Genomic DNA, 24,964 nt, shown 5'->3' with positions numbered 1-24,964 from the left:
TGGTGCAGGTGGCCTAATTAATGGTCATCCTAGCCCTAGCTTTGAGTTACACTGGAGCTGGCTCTCAAACAGATAACACTAGTAGCAGAATGTCACCTGCCTCAGACTTGTGCATGCAGACTGCCGCTCTTCTTTTTGAAGTGGATTTATGAGTGGATGGTGTCCCAAATGGGAATTATTTTCAGGCATTTGTAAGTAGTAATGATTTGTCATTTCCATTGGGTGATATTTTGTAATAATGCACTTTTGATTACTTTGTCACGGTGAGACTTGAATTCAAGATGGCCACATCAAATGGCAAAGACAAAGTATCCAAATTCGAGACATTAAGACTGTTGGAAAAATGCAGAAAGGAAAGGGACGATGCCGTACACAGAGAGAGTGTTTTCAGAGAAAAACTGAGATCATACGAAACAAGGATGCGCTCCACCGAGGCACTAAAACAGAAATTTAAGACTCTAACAACAGACAACAAGGAGCTGAGGAAACAAGTGAAAATTCTTCGTTCTGAGATTGGACTTGAGGCCAATCCCAAATTCAATGGAAAAACCACAAAGGACATAATCAATGACCTGCATGAGAAAGATCGTCAGTGTGCTTCCTTGGTTGAAAAGGCTGGAAAACTGAGTTTGACTATTGATGATTTGACATCAGAGTTGGCAAATACAGTCACCTCTAAAACTCTTCTGGAGGACCAGGTCGTATCACTGCAGCAGAACCTGAAGGATATGACAAATAATCAGCGTCGTTTGCTGAAATTGTGGGAGGACAAGAAGGGTCAAAGAGAGCAACTTTCTCTTCCTGCAATTTCCCAGAGACCTGGACAGAAGCCATTGGTCCATAAGGCAGTCCAAACAGAGATGTCTATCAGTTCATCCCAAAAGCTGCCAGTCAATGCATTTGAGACCAAGCCGTTCCGTCGAGATAGTGAGAAACGGTCCACGTTGGATAAACACAGTTTCACAAATGGCAATAATCATCATCATGACAAGAAAGCTTTTGTACATGATGAGACTAAAGGATTTCATAACTGACAATGAATGGCACATTGACTGATAGTCCTTGACAGCCTGATTTATACTTTTCTTACTGCCTCTTTGAAAACAAAAACACAGTCAGGCCGAGATGGATATAAATTATGCAACATTGAGACTCTGAAAACAAGGAGCGATAATTTGAACATAGTGTGTTTTATTGTAGGCCACGTTTTTACATTGTTTTTGTTAAATTTTGTAATTATTTTACGATTCACACATTTTATAAGTGAATTCACTTGACCATAATGTATTTTTTCTACTTGTATATTTGTATTTGTATATTGACACAGTTTTTATTACGTGGCTATGGATGTAAATTAGCATTCTTGCTAAACTCCGGCATGTTTACATCTTATATTTTTATACTGATTTTCTGACTGTCTCTATCAAATAAACAAATGCATAAATGAAGAAGAAAAAATGAAATGAATGCTCCTTTTGCGAGCTTCAGGTTGCCTAATAATGTATGTGGATACAACTTTAAAAAATCACACCGGTGTGAAGTGAGGGGCGCTCTTATCATCTTACAACATCAATAACAACATAATGTTTGTTTAAGCAATGGGTGCTAATGTTTGTAAGCATTGTTGAAAGACAAACATTAAAGCTGTATATAGGAGGGTCTAGCGCCCCTCAAAAATATAGGCCTATACCTAGGTGATGTAGTGCGAGCGGAATGTTTTGTTATGCAGAACAGGCTTTATTGAGAAATCTGATGTACAAATTAAATGATGACTGAATGATTCTCAGAATGCCATTATTTGCTGCTGTCGGATCCTAGGCCCAGCTATATCTCAGACATGCTGAAGCCATATTAACCCCCAAGAACCAGGTCATCTGGGGCTGGCCTACTGGCAGACAAATCTAGCCTGAATCAGATCTGTGCCACATCAAGATTGAAATCCGATTGGTTTAAATGAGTCTAACAGGTCACGTGATGTGGCTCAGATCTGATTCAGTCTGGATTTGTCTGCCAGTGTAAATGGGGCCTAATTGTTCTCAGGTAAATCCCCAACCATAGCTGTTTTTAAGTCCAATTTAAAAACATATTTATTTAACATTGCTTATCCTAATGATGTCTATATAGCAGCTAGGTCTGTTTTATTTAATTAATTGCTCCTTTATCTTATTTTAATTGTATCTATTATAATCTTAATTTTTAAAGTGCACTGTTGCACTCTGTATTCTGTAAAGCAATTTGAATTTCCTCGTGTATGAAAGGTGCTATATTGCCTTGCCTTGCCATCAGACCTCCATCACCTGTTTTTGAGTTGTATGTTTTTAAAATTCACCAAGAAGCGTCTCTGTATAAATAAAGTTATCTCTCTTTGAGGTTGAGCTATTTGCCATTTTATGTAGCTTAGGACGAGTTGTTCAACTTTGTGTGCTATGGCATATTTATGATCCAAATAATGTAATTTAGGGTGCGTTCGGAAATGCGCACCGGTCCGGGAGCGCACTCGCCTATTAGTTTGCATCGCACAGTGCGCTCAGTGCGCTATTTCCGAACGCGCCCATAATTAATATCCATTCTATAGTACGTACCGTGTACGTAACGTGCTAGGCTGCTAGCCCCTAATAGAGTATTGAAACATGACTGTCATAATCATGACATGTCATGGCTAGTAACGTGCCTGATTTTTAGGCATTTATATATTTATTTATACCCAATACTTCGTACTACAGTGGAAGAGTGGAAGCGAGTCAAGCGACCTCACCCTGGCAAATGTTGCCAACAGGCAGTGAGCGGGGCAGGCTGTAGAGGACTAGAGGTCCTTCGAATGCATGTGGCGCGCGATATGGGCAACAAGCAGTCCAACATGACCGGTGTGTAACTTTGAAAGCGGAGAGCCAACACTGTTTTTATGGTTCATTATTGGCTCTCCATCTACCTCATCAACATGGCACCAGAGCAGAGTGGCTGGTTACGTAACGTAAGTATTATAAGTTATAACAACCAAAAGTATGGAACCCAGAACTCTCATTAGCCACCGCGCTATTGTTAGCTAGCTGCTCTTATTGTATGCACCTAATGCAAGCAGCTGAGCTCAGTGTGTGAGCACTGAGCACCGTAACATTTTAGCCACCTCAATGTTAAACTGGATATTATATATATATATATATATATATATAATAATAATTAATTTGGTCAAGGTTCTGAAGTAATTTAAAGTATATGCTTCATGAAACTATAGCCACTTTCAGACATAAACACTGGACCCTACAACTTCTTGTTTATGCCCATAATGACTGTCATGATCTCTTTAATTGAGTCAGACATTTGTGACATATAGCCTATGTTGCAACTTGCAAATGTCTGACTTGATAAAGGACATTTCTTGTTGACATTCTTTGTCCGAGGCTGGACTAGCCAGCAATTTATTTTGTGACATTTAACAAAACAAATGTTGGGCCTTAAATGTCAAATGTTCAAGCATGTTATGCTTCAGACCATTTGCAAAGTCTTTTCATTTTACGTTTTGGGAAAAAATAGCCAAAGGTGCCCACTACCCACAATGTTTAGGTACCCCACTACCCACTCTGCCTGTATCCCTCAGGAAGACATCAGGTTTTACATTTTTGTGGATGGCTCAGTGTATTTCTAAAATATCATGACCTCATTGCAGTCATGGCGTCGAGCCATCGCATAATTGATGTTGATCAGCTTGTTTGATTATTGAATGTTTAGTTTAGAATGATGATGATCTGCTGCTGGAGAGTTTTATGTTTGACGGTTTTATTTAGGTGATCTCCTGGAGAGCTGCGGCCAGCATCGCCTGGGCTGTCTCGTTGATGCCTCCAACCACAGCTCTGTTCATAGTGATCAGCAGGTTGAGTCTGCTCCACCCCATTCAGTGGATATCAGGTCAGCTGGCTCTTTGACTTTTAGAGTGCACAATGGTTAGATGGTAACCCCAAAAAAAATAACATTTGTCCCCATTTTTTGAGCTGAACTCTTGCGCACGCTGTTGAGTGTTCTTATATAGATACCGGTAGATCTTTATCCCACAGGGGAAATTCTGACGCCAGTGACGGCACAGCCGTTTTAAGCTACAGATACAGGGCATTAGAAATATAGTAAGGTATACATAAGAGTAACATCACAATAAAGACACCCTATACAATCATCCTGTCTGCAGAAAGAATGCATAAGCTTAGTTATGACATCAGCAGAAAGTGCTAGAGTTGTCCCTATACCATTATTTTCAGACCAAGTACGAGTACAAGTAGTTCATCTTTAGTACTTGCCGATACGAGTACTTATTTTACCACCTTTTCTCCAATTCAATTTCATTGTCATGCTTTGTACTTGTACTTGTAATGATACTGTAATGTTCAATTAACACAATAATGAAACGATTTTTCCAAAATGTTATTTATTTTGCTTATAAAACATTTTGTTCTAACTAGTGTCAATTGAATGTTTTGGTACTTAGGTCAGAGTATCAGGGCCGGTATCGAGTACTTGAGCATGTTATCATGTTACAAGATATTGAACTCTCAGAGCATTTTTATTTGAAGGGGCCACAGACCCCCATTTGATCCCCAAATCTCTGGGATGCCAACCTACAGTGTAAAATCATGTAGTGTAAAAACGTACTGTACTAGTTCATCACTTATTGTGATTTTCTTCCCCCCTTTTCTTTTTTTAGATTGCCTGGACATCTTAACAAGTGCTAGCGCTATCTTTTCCTTCATCCTGTTGTTCGCAGTGATCCTGGTCATTGGGTTATTGAATCTGGAATATTACACAGGTGAGTGACAGCAGTGCACTTTCACCACTTAATAGCCCAAAGTCACCGTCGGTTAAGGCAGGAACACGCCAAGTTGACTTGTCCTGACTGTCGGGAGATCAGATTGGGAACACCCTCAAAACTGCCCTAAAAACCCACATGATCTTCAGAATTGCTTAGTAACTCAGGTTGAATCGGGTGATCGGGACTACCGCCGATGGCACAGTAGGTGCTAATGGACTGTGTGTTCTCTTTGTCATCAATTCCAGTGTGGTTAGATTGTTATCTAATTGTAATTTGTCTGGCTACTGTGAGACTAGGCTTTGGCATGTTTTCAGCTTGAGCCAAGATAAGTGAAAGAGAGCCTTTGGTCAACAAGAAAGGTAAAACCAATTCAACTGTTTTGGAAAAAACGTTGGTTTCAAGGAGTCTGACTAGGAACTACAAATATTGTGCAAAATGTATTACACAGTCCTTTATTTATTACACATGCACTACACTCACACCCATGGGTTGGTGTGCTGACCTTGACCCATTTAATACACCTATCTGACACCTATTTTTATGATGTTCTTCCTTTGATCATGTTTTAATTTCCAAGCTGTACATGAAGGTGAATGGAAGATGGACTTGCGTTATGTTTGTACGATGTTTCCTAAGCTAATTAAATGTGTTAAAATAAGCGATCTTAACATAATCGAGCAGCACCAATAACTTTGTGCCATTTTTGTCTCCTCATAGTCGTCCCATCTATTGCCTGTTCAAAAATTGAGCTGTTGGGTCAGCTACTCCACCCTCGCCAGATCATCCATTCCCTGTTGCATTGCGTCATGGGAATGATAGTGGCCTGGTGTTGTTCTGTAGCCATTGGAGGCAGATATCGGACACTTGGCTACCCATGCACACAATGTGATGGGTAAGCAGTACAAGATGTACTCAGATGGTTTTCACAAACATGTTTCTGCCTTTTTGGTAACCCAACGTCTATCAGTAGTTTTAACAGTGGCACCTTTTCTTTTAATACAGTGGCGGTAGCCCTCAGTTGTATCTGAATGAGCACCTCCTTGTACTGCTGTTAGCAGGAGCCTTTAGTGGCCTCAGCCACAGCCTACTGGGAGTGATCCACAACATGAACTATGTGGCCTTTCACACTGTTCAGGTATGTTATATTACACTCAATGATGCAAAACACCAGCAAACGGTATTCTGTTCATATTAATTGACATTTCAATATCAAAAACCTATTCTTTCCTTGGCTTGTAAAATGAACTTTACAGATTTTAAACTTTTCATCTTGAAGCTTTGAAAATAAAGGTCAATGTCAATGCTATCTCCTATTTCCTTTTTAGCAATACAAGTTCCTTCGCTTCAAGGGAACGTTGCCTTTGGTGGTGAAATGCAGTGCCATCCAGAGCTTTTATTTTGTCAGGAACTACCTTGCTGTATATTACTTCCTAGGTAATTGTTTGTTGTACTATTCACAATATTCACAATATGAGATCCCATGTTTGTCAGTGTGTGTGTGCATGATTTATTTGTTAAGCTTGATGTCTCCCTTACTCGCAGGATATGTTCCAAGAACATGGATCTGTAAAACACTGAATCTTCACTTAGACAGGTTAGTATGAATTATTTATGACTGATGACATTATAATCACTGCAGTGTATACCTACCAGAGTGGCAGGGTATTGTAAGCGATCCTTTTTGTTTGCGGTTGTGTGTTATTTTATGTTCGCGAAATAACTACGTTGAGAACAGTTGGTCGATTTCTATGAACCGTGGAGGGAATGTTCATTAGGCTACGCTGAAGAGATGATTACGTTTGGTGTTGAATAGGTCAATCAAGAGAGGTACAGACATATTGATACATTTGTTTAACTTGGTGTTTGTAGCTCCCTCCATCCTCTTGACACCATAGCTGGGCTGCTAGACATCTCTCTGCTCTACCACCTATGGATCTGCGGTACCTTCCTCCTGCTGCAGTGGTACATCACTGTGCTGCTCTTCAGAATCTTTGTCACCGAGGTACAAATGTTTGACCACTGGTTTTTTTGCAACACCAGGGGGCAGTATTGTAACTGCCCAGAGTCTACTTGTGAATGTCATTTGTGTTATAGAATGGCCTTACAGGTTACATATTGGTTACCTAAATGCTTAAAATATTGTATAATTCTTTTGCAGGTGTTGAGTTTTCCGGTGCAATCATCTTTTACTGAGGATGATAATCATTGTCTTGCGAAAGTTCTCACTGGCAAGCAGCCATTGATTTTGAAGGTAAATCAACACATTTAAAATAGCAATACCATTATCAGTTGTCTATCTTGTGTTAGCTGACAAAGCTTTGAAATGCAGATTATTACAGGTCTCCCCTTCTATGTCAGTTTTTAGCGCTGCAGGACTTGGCATTACTGTCCCAGCACTGTCCTTCACGACGTCTTGAGGTCTTCAGTCTTAGTCAGCCAGGTTTGTTGCAACTTTGCTGCCTAACACAGAGCAGATGTCCATGCTCAACTACTGTTAACATTTGATTTTAGTGCCATGTACTTTTAGTGTTCAGCCCTCGTGGGATTGAACAACAAATGCATAGGCCTACATCTGGTTTAATTGTAAATGCTCTTTAGTGCATGTAAAACCCTTTCCTAGTACAGTCTGTCATACTGTGACATAACGATTCTGACATACATTTTGCATTATGACTGTAATGTATGTATGTAATAAATGTATTTTCCGTTCCCAAGGGTGAAAATAATGTTAGTCTTGTCTTTCCTAGGTGGCCATCCTCATAACTGGAATGCCTTCAGTAAGGAGTGTCTGTCTCTGCTAGCTGACCTGACTCAGAGGCTTGTTGCCCATCATGACACTGTAGCCACAAATGGCAGGGTTAAGACCCATTCTACTGGCAGTGACAAGACGTCTACTAGCTCCGGTATATAATACTCAACAATTCACATTTTGTTTTTATTTTGTTGAAGATTTATTTTATTTAACAGAAATATGGCTTCATTGACAGCCATAGACAAATAAATGTATAGAATGGACTTTTCCCATTTATGGCAATACTGTGCTTGCATAACGGCATCCATGGCGCATCTGTTGAATGTGACGATGAGTTAGTTAATCGGGTGCCCCAGCAAAGAATGTGGCAAAGAACATTGAAGTAGGACACTTATAATCCATCTACACTTTTATATAATTAGGCATTTAGCAGATAGACACTTCCAGAGTAACTTACAGATGATGATCAGAGTAAAATGCATGAACTAAGGACACATAAGTAGAGGACAAAGAAAGCAATTGAATGGCTTCAAAGAAACTAGGATGCCAGGTAAACCTCAAACCAAGCAGCATCTAATCAACATGTTAAATCACATAACTAGTATTGTGGTCAAGCAAAACAAATAACATTGAAATAACATTATTGTGAATAAGTAACCACATAAAGATGATTGAGGAAATTGTTGTCTGGGCGGAGTATAGAATTTAGAATTGGCAAATGGAAACCCTGAATCTATTTAATTGTGTATTTGTATTTTCTTATTAGTAAGTTCTGGTACAGAGGAGGTGATCACTCCCATGAACAGGGCCTGGACCCCTGCCTCAGTCTACTTGCGCTCCATGGTGAAAGCCAGCCCGGCTCTGACCTCTCCGTTCACGCCAAACGTGGACAGCCCTTTGGCCTCCCCAGCCCTGCGGCGCCTCGTCGCACCACTGGAACCCTCCTCACCTTGGTATGGCTCCGTGCAGAGCCCACACATTATGAGGAGGGTCCCCAAACTCTGGTCCACCTCCACAGGTGAGATGTATGTATATAGATTGCAATATATAGTCTTAATCCTACAGTATGTATGATTTCTACAGTATGTATGATCCTGCATTTTGCGACTGTACTACTCTACTGATATTAGTAGTTTCCACTTATTAAATACAGAAATGTCCTGTAAGGCTCCAACAGGTAATTAAGCTAATCAAATTAACTGATTCCATTATACATTATAAAAATAATCTATCTGGTGGGTTGATTTAATTATAAGTGCAGGTGTCGTGTGCATGCGGTGTGTGATATGAAATGTAAGCTTACTATATAAACACAATCATTATTTAGTTAACATCATTGACTGTCTTCCATCCTATGTTCAAGGGCTTCTGAAGAAACACAACCCAACGATTTAGCCTCTCGGGGCAAGGGACAATGTTTCTGGGCTTCTGTTGTAGCCATGCGGTCAAGTGTTCACCTAGGAGAGCACTGTAGCCATGCCAGGACTTCCTCTATCCTGTGACGGACATTGTTTACAATCCGATTAGCAACTTGAGATGCGAAGAATGAGAATGGAGTTGAGAGATGACATGTAGGACCAGATTGTTTCACAAGTAGCCAGTTTACACCCAGTTAAAAGTTCGTAAAACGATATAGAGTTGAGACTGTTTTTCGGGAAATGCATTCCACCTTTTTTGTGCTCTCTACGTTTAGTTTACTTGGATGCTAACCTCACATCTGCTTCTCAATCATAATTGGTCAGCACTACTCAGACTACAAATGTAAACCCGAACACCAAAAAACATTGTCCCTTGCCTACGGATTCTACAATCATATGCAGATACATTTATAGAGATTAGGAGAAACAAAACTAATAAATAATTATTTCTAGGCTCCTTGTGATATCTACAGATAACTTTTAACATATTACACACTCAATTCAGACAAAAAAGACGTCGTATGCTGTTTCTACATGTCTAACAGCATAAATGGTCCATGGCATGAAGTCCAATACGGCTGCAACAGCAATCAGATGAATCAATTTCATCTATCATGGAAAGTTGAGCACATGCTCACTCTCTGACTCTCTCACTCTCAGTGGATTCACAGTCCAATGGCAGTTCCCCATCAACCCCATCCCCTGCACCCAGCCCAAAACCAGCAGTCTCCAAACCCAGCCTCCTGGCTCAGTTCCTCCAGAACAGACAAGAACAGGTATTTCACCATGAACACTATTCATAATCACATGGTAGAGGTAGATGATGTTCCTAAGCACTATACCTGTTACATGACGATTGTCCTGTTTTATTTTCTGACAAGCTATAAAGAAATGTATCTTTCTACATTTAATTGTCTCATTCAGGTTAAACATTTCTTGGAAAGGCGGGTGCTGATAATGTATTTGTTTAACAAGGTAAGGTGGACTGTGCATGCTGTCTCTCTCTCTTGACTGGTGAATTATGTGAAGGACTCACGCTGCCCCCCCCCCCCCCCCCCCCCCATTCTTGTAGGCATCACTAATCTAATCCCATTTTTCAAACCTGCACCTACAGGCATTACTAATTAAACTGGTTTTCCACCCATCTTGCCATGACAATCAACCCTGCTAATTCCTTTAAGAGCTCCAGTTAAGAAGAGTCATGTAACACTTGGCAGTTATTTGACTACGATAGGACCCAATGGCAGGAGTGGGCAACCTTTTCGGGCACAAGATCACTTGGCCGTTTTCCAAACCCTTTGAGATCATCCAGTGCCAGCGAGTAAAAAAACACTATTGCTTTGCTTTTATGTCTTATTATAGGCTGCTCATTTGAATAATACAAGCATAGAATGAGTCAATACGTCTATAATAAAATGTAAAAATGATAAGTCAATAAAGTTAGATGAATTAAAAATAAGAGAAATTGTGACTGACTTAAATTTTAAAACAAAGTTTATGAAAGACATTTTTTCACCTATGAAGAGGTTTGTGTGACAATATGATACCACAGAAAAAATATATTGCACTACTATTCTTTCAAATATAATGTAATCTGTGTTACATAAACGCCTTGAATATCTCACCATCCTGAAATGATTTCATATGTTTGGCATAAGGATGACACACAATAGGACTCGGAGGCTGCAGTGCAGTGGTCTTATTCATTTTACCAAGTGGCTTTCTAAAAACACCGCTGTGTTGGTAGTTGGGATTTCAAATCCTTCACCTTTCTCAGTTGGCTGCAAACGTCCTGTCAAATTATTTGTGGTTTGTCCGAAAGTCTTTCTTCCGTAACAAGTTTCCTTCTTCACCTTGTTACAGATGAGACAAGTACATTATGTTGTTGATATGCTGCTGACAGCCAATTTGTATGCCAATATGCAGTGCACTGCTGCATATTGCACCGCTGCCCTTGTGTGATTCATTGGGGTTCATATTAGTTTAACTGCTGTGCGATCACTCAATAATCCATTGAGATATGGGAAACCGGTCGAATGAAAATACTTTGTTGCCCACCTCTGCCCAAAGGTGTCCTCGGGTTATCAAATTCTGATTTATTTTTTACATTTGGTCATTGTACCAGCCTTTACTGATATGGTAAACCCTGTCTCTTAGTTGTCCTAATGTCTCCTCAGTAGAAACTAAACTGGTGATGTAATCTGTGATGACCTCCCTAGAGCTTTTGTGCATCCTTTGTCCATCCTCTTAACACTTATTATTCCCAGGACGTGTCCACACGTCTTCATAATTACACCCGTAGGAGGCCCAGGAAGTGTGGACGCGTCTTTAGGTCATTTTTATTGATATAAAACGTGATAGCTAAAATCTATTTTTTGACAGTGGCCGTTGCTACTAGGCAACGCTTTGCTCGTCCGTCCCGGAGCTGTTTTGCTGTGCACGACATTCACTGAATCTATGGCACTGTCTGTGGTTTTGCTCAGAGCGGCGATGTTCTGTCCTAATTTCTGACTTCATCATGCATCTCGTTTTGGAATATTAACGCTTCTAAAGAGAGATCAGACTTATTAGAGCATGGTAGTAATGGAAGATTTCACCTTCCGGTTTTGCCAAGTGCACTTGGCTAAAAAGTGTTAATCTGATTCTAGTCGAGTGCATGATGTATAGCGTGCACCTCACTCTCTAAGGCTTAATTTACTTATTTATTATTTTTCGGCAAGTGTAACGAAATTACATATTGTTTATTGAGCGAAAATGGTCATTAAGTATACATTTCCCCAAGACTGCCTGTCCTTCCATCCAACTACCACCTTCAATCAATCCTAGTCAAAGTCTGCATTCAACTAATCCGTAGATCACTGCCAGCTAACCTGGTTTCTTCGCATACAACAGTAGAATGACTGTTGACAAAATAATGGTCATCTTCCACCACAGCTCCCAGAAGCTTCCAGTCAAGCTCTCTTTGCTGACAGCCAAGCTCACATCTGGGCACTGGAAGGTAAAATGAATTAAATATCAGTCAGTATTATTTACTTTATCTAATGCACAGTAGTAGTTGTTGAGCTGTTCTTTTTACAAAACCACTGCCTGTAAATTAAAAGCATAAATTGACTTGATGAAAAAATGTATAACTTGACGTGAGCTCTCATATTTTGTCATTTCTCATATTATATCTTCTAGGGTTGTCTCACCTAGTAGCAGCCTCCTTCTCCGAAGACCAGTTTGGGGTTGTACAGACTACGCTACCCAGCATTCTCAGCAGCATGCTGGTCCTTCAGGAGGTAATTTGGCTGTTACTTTTGGACACTATGCGTAGGGCACAAATGTGGGAAAAGGATTTAGTTCATGACATGTTGATCTGGACAAATAACTCGTTGAAGAGTGGGGTGTGTGTTGTGTTGGTGTTCAATGACAGTAAATCGTTACGCAATCTTTGCGGAGGTGGCAATGGAAATTGGAACGATACAATCTATTTAGCTACGATTAGATTTCACCATCCTTGCCGTACTCTGGACAGTATGAATCACACTTTAGTGTAGCATACAAACTGAACTATTTATGTCACCTTGACAACCAAGTGTAGACCCTTCAAGTTTGCCAAGAGATGTCAATCAACATGTTGAGTAATCAAATGGAGCTGGAATGCTTTTTATTCTTACCTTTTAGGGTTATTAGCTATTATTAACAGCTCTTCAATTCACGGTACAGGTTATTTTTCTGTGAGGTACATGTGAAGGACGCGTGTTCAAGCTAAAACTGTTTTTACTTCCTCTGCATGTTGCTGCAACAGTTCAGTTGAACAGTTCAGTTCGGGACGGCTCCCCAAACTGAACTGCCCACCCAAAACTCTGAATTCTTCACAATAGTTTGTAGCCAGACACCAAACAAGTGTAATCTTATCTGGTGTAGTATCGGTCTTTACTGTAAGGTACATTCAAATGAATAAATAAATACAAAAACAAGTGTAGCAAATGATGGAGGGATTTTAGTTTCACACTGACCCACAAGGAAAAAGGTCTTGCAGATCCAGTGCAGTTATTAAGGATGTTCACTAAAGTACATGAATTTCAATTTAACTGAATTGGACGGACAATGATGCAACTGTCCCATTCCTTGTCTTTAGGCAGTGGACAGGCACTTCAAGCTGCCGCATGCTTCCAGCAAGCCTGTGAGGTCATTCTACAGCATGGGAGACCCTACTTACAAAACGCTGCGCTTCGCTCTTAGAGCCACCCTCAAGACCGCCATCTACAGGATAACAACCACCTTTGGGGAACACTTAATGTACGGCCCCCTCCCACGTCCATAAAATGTCTCCCAGTATAGTGAAATGATTTCTAAGGATTTCCCCCATTGCCATCATACTAACCAGTTCTTTTATATCCTCAGTGCGATACAGATGTCAGCGGAGCACCGGAAGAGATTGCAACAGTTTCTGGAGTACAAAGAGTAACACCTGTGCACCTCGGCTTTCGAGCCTGATTCCTCTTGATACAAAAGGAGCAAAGTGACAAGCAGAATCTCATGAAAGTGCCTCATTTTGTTATTATTCATCATCAACTATACAATGAGGCACGCAGTCCTTCTCGTAAGGAGAGAGAGCAACTCTTCAGTAACAGTGACAGATGTGTGCTCCAGAGTTGCGGCCTCTTCATCTATGAAGAACTTAAGAGCCAAGAGCTATCCCATAGAGGATTTTTGTACGAGTGCCCCATTTTCAAAAGGGTGTCGTTATCGGCTGCAAGACGTCATATCCTGGACATCGTTTTTCTTTTCTTTTTTTAAAAAACTTTTGGTACATTCAGATTAGATGTAAAGGTCTCTTTGTATTTCCTTTGGAAACATGAACATGTGGTGTTGGTTTCACGCTTCATACTACGCTCTTTCGTTGAATACACATTGTACCCACAAGATTTCTAAATATTTCGTTCTGTGCTTGAAGAGCAAGAGATGGTATGATTCAGAGATGCCAGTGACGAAGCTGTTTTCTGTATTTGTGTCATATGAGATGAAACCCCCACAGTTACAATTTTAAAAGAGAATGTTTCTTTTGTGGATTGTTTTCGGAACATCTGGTTTTGTTTTCCACGCTGTCCCAGGAGGCTTGTTTACAACCCTGTGCATCAGCTTTGGTATCAGAATTATATCTCTGATTTGCAATTTTACTGTAAACACATTTACAGATTAAAGGTTCTGAATGGTTGTATGTGCTTGTGTTTCTGTCACTTTTGCTGTAAATTACAGCCATATACACAAACGTATACATGCATCCAATACCATCCATCACTTTATGATAGGATTAGTTCAACAAGAGTGGGGAAATAGCTTCAGTGTCTTGGCCAACAAACGTTGACTTTCAAATGGCAAATGGCCACCCAAAAAAATATATTATTTTGTAAATACCCGTATGTCACGCGTTTATCATTAAGCTACCCCTCACGGACCCGAGTGCGCAATCCAGGTCCATTTGTCATGGAAGGTTGGTTGCGGAGGGGAGGGGGGGCTGGGGGATGTAATGTGATGAGTGATTTTCCCCAGCGTAAACGGGCAAGAGTTGCTCCAGAATCTTACCTCCCATGGACTGTACTTTGTTCATGGATACATTACACTGTTACAACAGAGAGCAGCCTCGTTCTGGGCGCTGATGTGTACAGTGCGTTACGTATAATAAAGAAGCGCATGTAATTTCAACTTCAAGCGCTTGGAATCACGTGAGAGACAGTTGTCCAGTCCAGTATGTGGGCTGGTGTGAAACGGCACGCATGGACTAGCAGCGCAGCGAACAGACGTCGTCACGGAGCGAATTAGCGCAGCAACGGTAAGGATAATGGGAAACTTCCTATGGTGCATTTTTTGTGTGTCGTATTAGCTTGTGAAAGGTTTAGTGTCTTTATTGTGAAAAGCAAACCCTTTGGGGGGTTGCTTTCCTACCAATTAGTCTGCCCAACAATTAGACTATATACAAGTTACAACCTATTGCTCAACAATTTGCAACAGAGAAGTTATAGGCCGATTGTCATTTTGCCTGCGAGTCTATTAACACCCTATTACTAGGCACTGCAATTGCTACCTAAATTTTAAAACAAAACATATTCGTCAAAGATGTAGTCAATTGGTTGGAGTGGTGAATGCACAGTGAACGAATGCATAATTGCCTGCCGGCTGTCATAGCCTATATCTAATTAGAAATGCTCAATTAGGTGGCCAAGTGTATGTTCCTGAAGAAAATATTAGTATTCTTGAATCTATTTTTATCTTTGCATGACATATCACATTCACAATAACCACATACATGGATTACACAAGTTATGATTGTGCAACATCGTTGAAGACTAATAAATACACTATTTGAACTATAGCACCGCCAAATAGGGCACCGTGATATCCCTCCCCCTATAATCAGAATCGTCCTTCCCACTGCTTTCGGCTGATTTATGTAATGTGGTTGGAATGAAGCAGCTATGCAGGGGGTGGAAATATGACTTACAGAAAGCCCAACAGACGTGGAGGCTTGTTTAGTCATTAGTCTCATAGTATCACTAACGTGGAGCTTTTGGAGAATAACCCAAGGATGATAGTCTACTGTTCATAGAGGATAGTCAATGTTTCCACTCACCATCCAAGCTTGTGAGCTCTGCTGAAGGTGTGAGTTTATAAAGCTTCATAACTGGCTTATATCTTGAAGTGCTTATACAGGCCTACCTTTTTTTTTTTTTTTTACTCTGATACTCTCACCAGATTGATGCATTGATGATGCAGCATTATAGATTCATAGTGATGATGAGACAATCTGTTAATTGATTCTTTTTTTCTTTCTCAGTTGCAGTCCCTGTTTACTATCAACTGATTAGGTCTGTCAGATGAATAGTACATTCTAGTACATTCAAAAACATATTTTTGTTGGCCAGTTAGTCCTTTGCAACTCCCAAGGGTGACAGAATTGGATATTGGACTCACTGAGTAGGTAATTGTTTCAACATTATTTTGGTGTATTTATTACAGGCTAAAATAGTTTTGAAGCATGTTAACTTGGGATAATTATTTCAGCTTCCAGAATTCTCCCTCTGCCTAATTTGTGGGATAATAACAGGACCGGCTATTACAAGGTTGTCTCTTATCTCTTCAGCCTATGATTTTAACATATGATGTAAATTCAACTTTTCCCTGTGGAGGCTATTTTCGGAGCACTCGTTTGTGTGTGTGTGTGTGTGTGTGTGTGTGTGAGAGAGAGAAAGAGTGATATAGGCATTATAAGCAGCTCTTGAGCTAAGATCCCTTAGCTATAACTCCTATTTATTTATACATATTATTTTGTTTTCACCCAAACGAGATGTAGTGTACATTGTACAGCTGTCATGATCTTAAGTGTCTGATTCTGTGCATGTTGGATTGTAAGGGGTGATTTATACTATTAAGCGCAACACGTGAGCTTGTAAACTGCCTATTTTTGGTGCATAACACGGCACGCAGTATAAATCAGGCATTAAATATTTTATGCCAGATTGAAAAAGTGTGTCTTGACACAGATCTACATTTATGATCCAGTAGCAACAGAAGTGTTTTCTATTAGTAAGTGGTTGGTGTTGGGAAACACACACACTCACAGAGAAGAGAAAATCAGACTCAATAAAGACAAGTTGTTGCAAAATAATAATAATTCAAATATTTTTACTGGAAGCCACCTAATGCTAACATACAAACATAACAAGTAGAGAAGTTACATTAAAGAGCTCTGTCAAGATTGATGAGGCTTCAGTGACTAGGTGGAGGACACATGCAGTACGTAACGCTTCTCGTTTCATCTGCTCCCACAGGAAAGCACATTTACATTTCAAGGGTTTAGCATGAAAAATGAATGATGAATGTTTCTTGGCCTCTCTGGGGGTCGCTTGGAAGTACAGATGGATAAATTATGTGAATTTCACTGGCCTTTGCAGTGATTTTTAGTCATTACCTTCCAATAGAGTTTGGATTATTCTTGGACAGAGGGCTGGTATACTTGTCAGGGCTGGACACATATTTCAAATTATTTATTTGAATGATATGGAGACAAGGAAGTATTGCAAACTCATGAAATTAGTTTGAGATAAATCATTGTTTTGTCTGTCATCATTTTCTCATCTTTCATCCCTAATGGTTTTACAATATGACCCTCAAAAGGTTGATTGCGCTTTAATGTTTTTTACTGTAATCTAATGTATAAAATTCTGTCCACCGATGACATCAAGTAAAGGAGTGGCCCACAGTCTGTCAGAGAGTACCATATCCTGCTATTTGATACAGTTCAGCCTGATGTATGGGCCCGTTTAGATAAATACACAAGCTTGCCAGAAGATGAGTCACAAGCTGCTCTTACCTCAGCCTTTGTTGGACCCCCCAAAAAAACTGTAAACCCACCCTTAAGAAAATTGATTTTGAATCATGTAGTGGAGCGAGGGTTTAAATATACAACGCACAGGATGCAAACAGGCATAAATGAGTTTTAACAGACATATTTTAAAGCTGCTCCTGTTTCAAGATGTTGGCAAATTGTGGACCCCATGAGGAGTCCATAGTCTCTGGCCCTGGTGGTTCTGGTCCACTGACTGTCTCCACTCTCAGTAACTTGTGGTTTTGGACCAAGCGACTGTCATTTCACTGGAATTTCCTGCCATCTGTGCATGGCCAATGTTTCTCACAGATTCACCTGCTTGTAAATGTTTAGGTCTGCCAGGATGAGAGAGTTATATGATAGGTGTGTAGATTGATAGAGGATGTCAGGGATACACCTATTCTATTGAATTGAGAGCAGCATAATAATTAATCATTAAATTGTGGTTCATGGTAGACACATAAAGACATTATTGTTCCCTTTTCCAACACACAGCTCAATTCATATGTCTGTAATGTTATTTTTGAGGGGCACTAGGCCCTCCTATGCCCAGCTTTTGGTGTGTGTGCACAAACTTTGTCCTACACAAACATTAAAATGCCATTGACAATGAATGGACAATTTTGAGTGTTTGTGTGAACACAAACATTGCGTAACACAAACATTGATGACGAAGGTGAGGACACAAATTGTGATTGGCTGGAATGAGATGTACGATGATAAGAGCGCCCCTCACTTCACACGGTGTGATTTTTCTCTCTCTAATATGTGTTGGCCCCTGCAAGGTCACCTGGTCCTGGATAGGGTAAAAAAATCACACTTGTGTGAAGTGAGGGGCACTCTTATCATCATACATCATTCATCACATCACATTCCGTGCTCAGCCAATCAGCTGAGCACATTCCGTGCTCATGCACACAAACACACAAAGCGGTGCATAGGAGGGGCTAGCGCCCCTCAAAAACTATACAAAAAGACAAACATTACAAGACTGAAAAAGGAAATTCTTATTTTCTTCTACAGTAGGGGCCAAGCCTGTGTGTGTGTGTGTGTGTGTGTGTGTGTGTGTGTGTGTGTGTGTGTGTGTGTGTGTGTGTGTGTGTGTGTGTGTGTGTGTGTGTGTGTGTGTGTGTGTGTGTGTGTGTGTGTGTGTGTGTGTGTGTGTGTGTGTGTGTGTGTGTGTGATTCATAAATTCTCTGATTCTGATGTCATATAGCAGACGGGCCACATGACAACAGATACCAACAGGAAAGCCCATTCTGTTATTAGACCCTGTGTTTTAATAATTGTCCTTTCAATTAAAAATAAAATAAACAGAATACACTCGGTCATCCAAAAATATGCCGTTATACAAATGGAACCCAGTCTCGTCCGTAAGGTGCTTGTAATGCCATATCACCTTTTGGCCAATAGAGTTAATCAGTTCTTCCTCGGCCTTGGCTTTCTTTGATACAATATTTGTGGTGTTATGTTAATCTGTTAAGAAGTTACATGCATTATTATGACAGACCACACCCACTATCATACCCTCTTTTGGCAAATAGTCATGAAAAGTTAACAATGTTCTGCCTTGGTCAAGGACCAATCTTTCCAACAAGTTTTGTGCAAATTTTCTGTTCATAACTGCTTGAGTTATCCCACTAAGATTCAGGCAAGCAGGCAGACAGACAGACATCGTCGGACGTCGGATAACATTGCCTCCTTGGTGGAGGTAATTAAGAAAATCTCAAATATATCTGATATGCAACAAATTGTACAGTACTACCCTTTAAAAAATAATTCTGTGATGTTAAAACTCAATATTTATTCAACTTTTATCCTCATCAAAGCAACAGAGAGGCTAGTATCTGAGAGGGGAACTGTGGGCTGACATATAAGGTGGGAAATGGTGGCATTGTTTTTGTTTGTTTTTGGGGTTCTTTTTAATTCCAGGCAGAGAGGGCTAATACAGGCTAGGCTGTCTATATTTAATACATACTGTACTGCATTCACAGATCCAAATGAATCCATGTTATTTTGACTTTAGACCAGATGTTAGAAATAAACAGTTGTGTATCAGATGGTATCACCAGCAGAGCTAATGACCTTTTACTTACCCGCTATATTACCCCACAAGGAAACTCATAAATTGTTAGATGTCATTTGTAGTATCTTTGCAGATGTACCAGGAATTGTGCATCTGAACATTTGCAAAGATTTAGTAACCACTTTTCTAATAAACACTCCTGTTGCTACTGGATCATAAATGTAGAACCCATTGCATCTGGACTTTAAAGCTAAACTATGTAACTTATTCTTTTGTGAATATAATTTTATTTTGAGTATGTTAAGGGATATAACTTATCACATTTTGGTGTTTGTATTTGGTCTCCCTGTTCTTCTATTGAGACATTGACCACGACTGGTGGACAAGAAGCAGGCAGTGTCTAAAAAAAATGCAGCATGCAGAGGTTTGAATCCTGGATAAGACTTTACAGAATGTAGCTTTACGTGAAGATGAAGTTAGAGCTAAAGATAGGAAACTATGATACAGTACAATATAGACGCTATGGTTAGATTAACATGAATTATTGCTCTTGTGTCATGCACACAGAAGGTAATGGTATATGGATTCCAAATGGGACTTGTTTGGATTATATCTGAAAACCTTTGGCTGAGTGATATGATGTGGCTCATTGTGTTTTAGGAAGTGGATAGCCATATGCTGGGTTCTTTGAACCATATGTCTCAGCATGATCTTCCGGTTCCATTCTTAAAGGTAGGCAGCAGTGGAAACAAATTTAAAAAATAAAGTGGATCCCATTGTGATGCACACAGCACCAGTTGCCTTCAATAAAAGATTAGCATGTAATTTCTCTCTGGTTTTCATCTTCCTCATTCCTCAAAGGACACAAGCATGCCTTATGCAAAAGGCCTGGTTTATGTTGTTGTAACGTACGACAGTGTTGCGTACAAAAATACATAAATCTACAAGCTCACAACACGTGCTGCCTCACATTGTGATCTTGTAGATTTGCTAATTTCGGACTACGAATTATTTCAACCTGTATCTCTTAATGACAAGGTGGGGGGAGCTGCTGGTTTGAATTTGTATTATGTTTATTCAAAATTGCATTACTTAACATATGACATGACAATTTGTCAGATATGTAAACAGTTGGTTTCAGTTATATGATAGAAAAGGCTGATTGTCTTTGGCAAGTGACCTTCACTCTGATTACACTGGATTGGAAAAACGCTTATTTCCTCATGGTCTGGTAATTATCAACTTACTCTCTGCTATGTTTAAGTGGCAAGAGTTTGTCTAAATTAAATGAAAAAATAATGCATTTCAATAAGTAGTTTATTTGCTATTATTATCATCATCATCATCATCATCAAGATATTTGATGCTAAAAAGTAAAAACTCTTTCTACAGAAGCATTCTAAGGACGTGAATATCCTTTTCAGGAATATACATGGCTGTTATTTATTTCAATGAGGAACTTTTTTCCCATGTTTCAGTTCAACAAAAAGTGTGTAATTCAAGAACCGAAGTGCTTATTGTTGAGACAAGTACACATTTACTTGTCCTGAAATGCCACAGCTGTGTTTAGCTAACCTCAGTGAGCAAGGCTTTTTAAAAGACACCATATGAGATGCCTGCTATTTTACAAAGTCTGTTGGATAAGTTGGGGCTTTGTGGGACACTTTTCTTGGGTTTACTGTCTGACTCGTCTTTCTGGATCAGAACCAAAATCATCCTTGAATAGATACCATGCTGTTTTTAAAAAATCCCCTTTTTTCCCTACAGTATGTGTGCAGCAGAGCTTATGCCCCACTCTTTTGCTATTTTAACAGCATAGTTGCATGAGATTCTGTTTGGGTGAAACATGATTCTGATGATTCAGATTATTATCACATGACATGACACAGATCAAATGGTAGGTGAATATTCAATAGTTCTTTGGTCCTTCAGTATTCAAAAGCTATTTGGTAAATCACAATTGGACTGTTTTAATTGCAGGTCATCTGGGCGCCCACAGATATCCCACTAAACTCCCATGGATTTCTGTGATTTATGCTATAACACAGGTACCCAATTAGGTAATCATTTCAACCAGAGCTTGCCAAACCACGTCTGTTACATAAGTATCATTAATCCTGCTGTTCTCCTCGACACACACTGACACATTTGGGCCCTCAACAGCAACATCTCTAATTAGCATCTAACCACAGTTCCCACGATTGGCCCGCTACATGACTCTGGTGAGGGGAACTCCAGCGATTTACGGGAAGAATCATAAAACTGTAAACCAGAGTGTACCAGGAAACTAAGGGCATAAACCTACACTTACTGCCTCCTTCCTCAGCTAATATAACTAGAGAAGTTTGCGTACTGATCATCATGGTCGTGTCGGGTTTTTTGGCTCATAAAATGTCTTCCAGACGCATAAAATCCCATCGAATCTTTCCGATGACCAATTATATATGGCAATGATCCTGTTGCATATTAGATCATCAGTGTCTGGCAGATGACACAGAGCAGTGTTAGTTAGCTCTATCCCAAATGAACATGCAAGGACCGTTGCACAGTGGAGCTACTGTATAAGTGATGGGAGGTGGGGCCTTCAGTTTGGAGGTCTGTTTTCCAGGCCCCTGCGCTGCAGGTTAGTTAGTGGAGAGATGCGGTCCATTACCCTCCATCTCTTCACCAGTTGCAGGCCAGCCGTCTCATCTGGCACCGGGTTCCAGGCAATCTGCTGCTGTACAAATGCCCGGCTGTTCGCTGTCAGGGTGGCCTGTACGCCTGCCATTATGAACCAGGCCCGACTACCAGCGTAGCTCAAAGGAAGCCAAATATACACTCCTCAGTGACAGACTCCTAGCCCGTTTGATTGAGGCCGGTTGACAAGAAGGTGGGTTGTCCCCTGTTTGTTTGGGTTTGATTTCATCCCTGACCTCGTGTGCTGGTTACCTTGCTCCATTTAGTGTTAATGACTGGATTTAAGATTTGCAGGAGGCTGGCATGCAGAGTGCGACAACGTTTCTCCAAGGGCCAGTTTTATGTTTTGTTAATTCATGGCAGGTTAAAAGCATTTGCAGTCACTTTTGCCAATTCTGCTCACAGTTTTAATTTGTGGTATTGTTACAGTGTGTGCAATAATGTTTTATATTAGTGTTTCTTTCTATAAAATGACTCAAGTCAAGGTTTGTTTTGTTTTTTGTCTCCCACAGTGCACAAAGGAGATATTGACCATGCACCAGTTTGGCACCTATGAAAGAACGTTGAGTAAACCAGAGTCCAAATGAGCATGGCCAGCGGCAGCGTATCGGCTCATGAGCATTAAAAGATGCTCTGGATCTCTTCTCTAACGATGGAGACTTAAACAGGGTTTTCATCAGCTCCATCTGAATCATCAACAACCATTTCACTACAGGGATCTTTTTAATAGGAAAAAGGAAGAGGAGGATAACATGTGGCCCCCAGATCTTGGGCCCACAGACACCCAACTAACCCTACCTGGTTTTGGCAGTGTATTCGAGGACACAGAGGATTTTGAAGCTCCATCGTCCCCTGGGGAGCTCTGTCATTCACTTCCGTCTATCCATTCAGGGGGTGTTGGTCTGTGTTATCATCCAAGGACTTCCCTGTCTCTTTCCTCCCTGGGGCTGGACCTCACCTCACTCCTCTGCTCTTCCTATAGGACAAACGGATCTCCCATAAATAGGACATTGGAAGACTTTTCACCTACATTGCACACAGAAGCAAAGCATAGTGCCCAAAGGCAGGAAGGTTTTCACCAGATGCACTCCACCTCCCCCTCCTCTTCCTCCTTCTGCTCCCCCTCCTCTTCTGTCTCCTCTACCTCTTCTTCATCCTCACTATTGCTGACCTCCTCTTCCCCTCTTAGTAGCGCCGTTGGGGCCCACATATCCCTCAACAAGTGTCGTCAGCACCAGCAGAAGCTTCAGGTTGAGTATCACTCCATAAAGCAGGAGCCAATAGATGACTTCCTAACATGTGAGGCAGACTTGTTTCAACTCAGCAACCATGCTCAGGGGGAGCTGTTCCATCTGAGCCAACCCCTCCAAGGCGAGCAAGGCCTGACTGGTCAGGACCGATCCCCTCTTCAGTCTCCGAGGCTTCCTGGACCTCCTGGAGCAGACGCGACAATGGACCAACAGGGCCAGTGTCGCTGGATCGACTGCAGTGCAACATATGGCCATCAGGAAGAGCTGGTGAGGCACATTGAGAAGGCGCACATAGACCAGCGGAAAGGGGAGGAGTTTGCCTGTTTCTGGGCGGGCTGCGTGAGACGCTACAAGCCCTTTAATGCCCGCTACAAGCTTCTGATCCACATGAGGGTACATTCTGGGGAGAAACCCAACAAGTGCATGGTGAGTGTTGCCACATTCATTGTATTTTAATTTTTCTTTGATTACAGTGGCCATTTTTCTTTGGTCAAACATACTTTGTTGTATGGAGCCTCAGCTGTAGGCTGAATGGCTATCCGCACATAATTATCTCACATGTTAACTGGGATGCTATATGCCATTTTGCTTGTTTTATACTAATATTTATTGCTATGTATATCACATAGAAGAAAACCTTTCATTCAGTATGCAAGCTTTTATCACTTCCACAGTGGTCTCACATAATCCCGGTGAAGAACAGCCTCTTAGGGGTTTATTGCTGTGTGTAAATCTTTCCTTACAGGTGCCATTTAGGAATGAACAGAGTTTGAAAAGCTTTAACCTAACTGGGTTTGAGTTCTTACTGTGCATCACACCACAGCTTAATTCCAGACTGCTTTAGTGATGGAGAGACTGTCTCTGAGAAGAGAGAGAGAGGGATGATGGTTTCCTCTCCTCCAGACGGGGTTCCCTTACTCATCTACACCAAAGCGAGAATCGTGGCTCTGTGCTCTCTCTCTCTCTCTCTGTCTAATGAATAGAGAGTGTGACAGCTTAATGAAGAATACAAAGATCTGCTTGTTATTTTCTGGTTAGTCAAATACACAGCATTCATCTCAATTAAACAATAGTACATAACAGCTGACGTTAAAGCAAAACACCCCAAGACATATGGATTCTAAAATACTAAGCACCTGACCATGTCACTGACAATCATAGATGTTTTGTCAAGACCATTCTGGAGATGAGACCTGTTCAAGTCAATACTTTCTTCTTTTTTTTAACCCTTTTTCTCCCCAATTTAGTCGTTATGGCAATTGTTTCCTCCTCACACACATTTCTGTGTTGTCACTGCTGTTGTATCCTGACTCAACCAGTGAGGAGCTCCCACCAGGAGGTCATAGAGCCTTGGTCCTACTCCTCCAGCCCAACACTCCCTGCTGACAGGTGCCAACCCACCCGGCTTCCCTCCCCCGAACACGGACCAAAATTGTGTATGTGTAGATGCTCGACAAAGCCGGATGCACCTCATTGGCTTTGAACCCATGACCTCTGTGGTGGTGGGCAGGCACTTTACCACTGTGCCACCCGAGCATCAAGTCAACACTGATGCCTTTAAAAACACCACTAGTCTATACAGGCTCCATTCCCACCCCTACAGAATACAATCTCTGAGCGACACCATACTGGTGTTTCTGGGTTGTTGTTGTTGTTTTTACACATTTAAATA

At 40.8% G+C, this 24,964-nt stretch overlaps 3 protein-coding genes across 3 annotated transcripts in view; all 3 read left to right on the top strand.

Annotated features, from left to right (window-relative positions):
- Positions 1-281: 281 nt before the first annotated feature.
- On the top strand, positions 282-1,034 carry LOC306943129 (uncharacterized protein; the record flags this gene model as incomplete). Its single annotated transcript, XM_079529331.1, has 1 exon — positions 282-1,034. The coding sequence occupies one exon, from the start codon at positions 282-284 to the stop codon at positions 1,032-1,034; it is 753 nt and encodes a 250-aa protein (XP_079385457.1).
- Positions 1,035-2,624: 1,590 nt separating this feature from the next.
- ndc1 (NDC1 transmembrane nucleoporin) lies at positions 2,625-14,171 on the top strand. The gene is made up of 18 exons (XM_079529865.1): positions 2,625-2,971; positions 3,783-3,903; positions 4,691-4,792; positions 5,513-5,687; positions 5,798-5,930; positions 6,121-6,229; positions 6,338-6,389; positions 6,665-6,797; positions 6,954-7,046; positions 7,154-7,235; positions 7,543-7,698; positions 8,314-8,565; positions 9,626-9,741; positions 9,890-9,940; positions 11,900-11,963; positions 12,146-12,246; positions 13,089-13,249; positions 13,355-14,171. The coding sequence occupies exons 1-18, from the start codon at positions 2,903-2,905 to the stop codon at positions 13,416-13,418; spliced, it is 2,034 nt and encodes a 677-aa protein (XP_079385991.1). The 5' UTR covers positions 2,625-2,902; the 3' UTR covers positions 13,419-14,171.
- A 585-nt stretch (positions 14,172-14,756) lies between these two features.
- The window catches only part of glis1a (GLIS family zinc finger 1a), a 36,346-nt gene continuing 26,138 nt past the window's right edge, over positions 14,757-24,964 (top strand). Inside the window, exons 1-2 of the mRNA XM_079530023.1 lie at positions 14,757-14,783; positions 22,555-23,718. Of these exons, the coding sequence (XP_079386149.1) occupies positions 22,795-23,718 (924 nt within the window). The 5' untranslated portion in view covers positions 14,757-14,783; positions 22,555-22,794. The remainder of the gene's footprint in view (positions 14,784-22,554; positions 23,719-24,964) is intronic.

Source organism: Electrona antarctica, assembly GCF_951216825.1.
Source record: "Electrona antarctica genome assembly, chromosome: 19".
Taxonomy (NCBI): Eukaryota; Metazoa; Chordata; class Actinopteri; order Myctophiformes; family Myctophidae; genus Electrona; species Electrona antarctica.
This window is presented reverse-complemented; position numbering and strand designations above follow the sequence as displayed.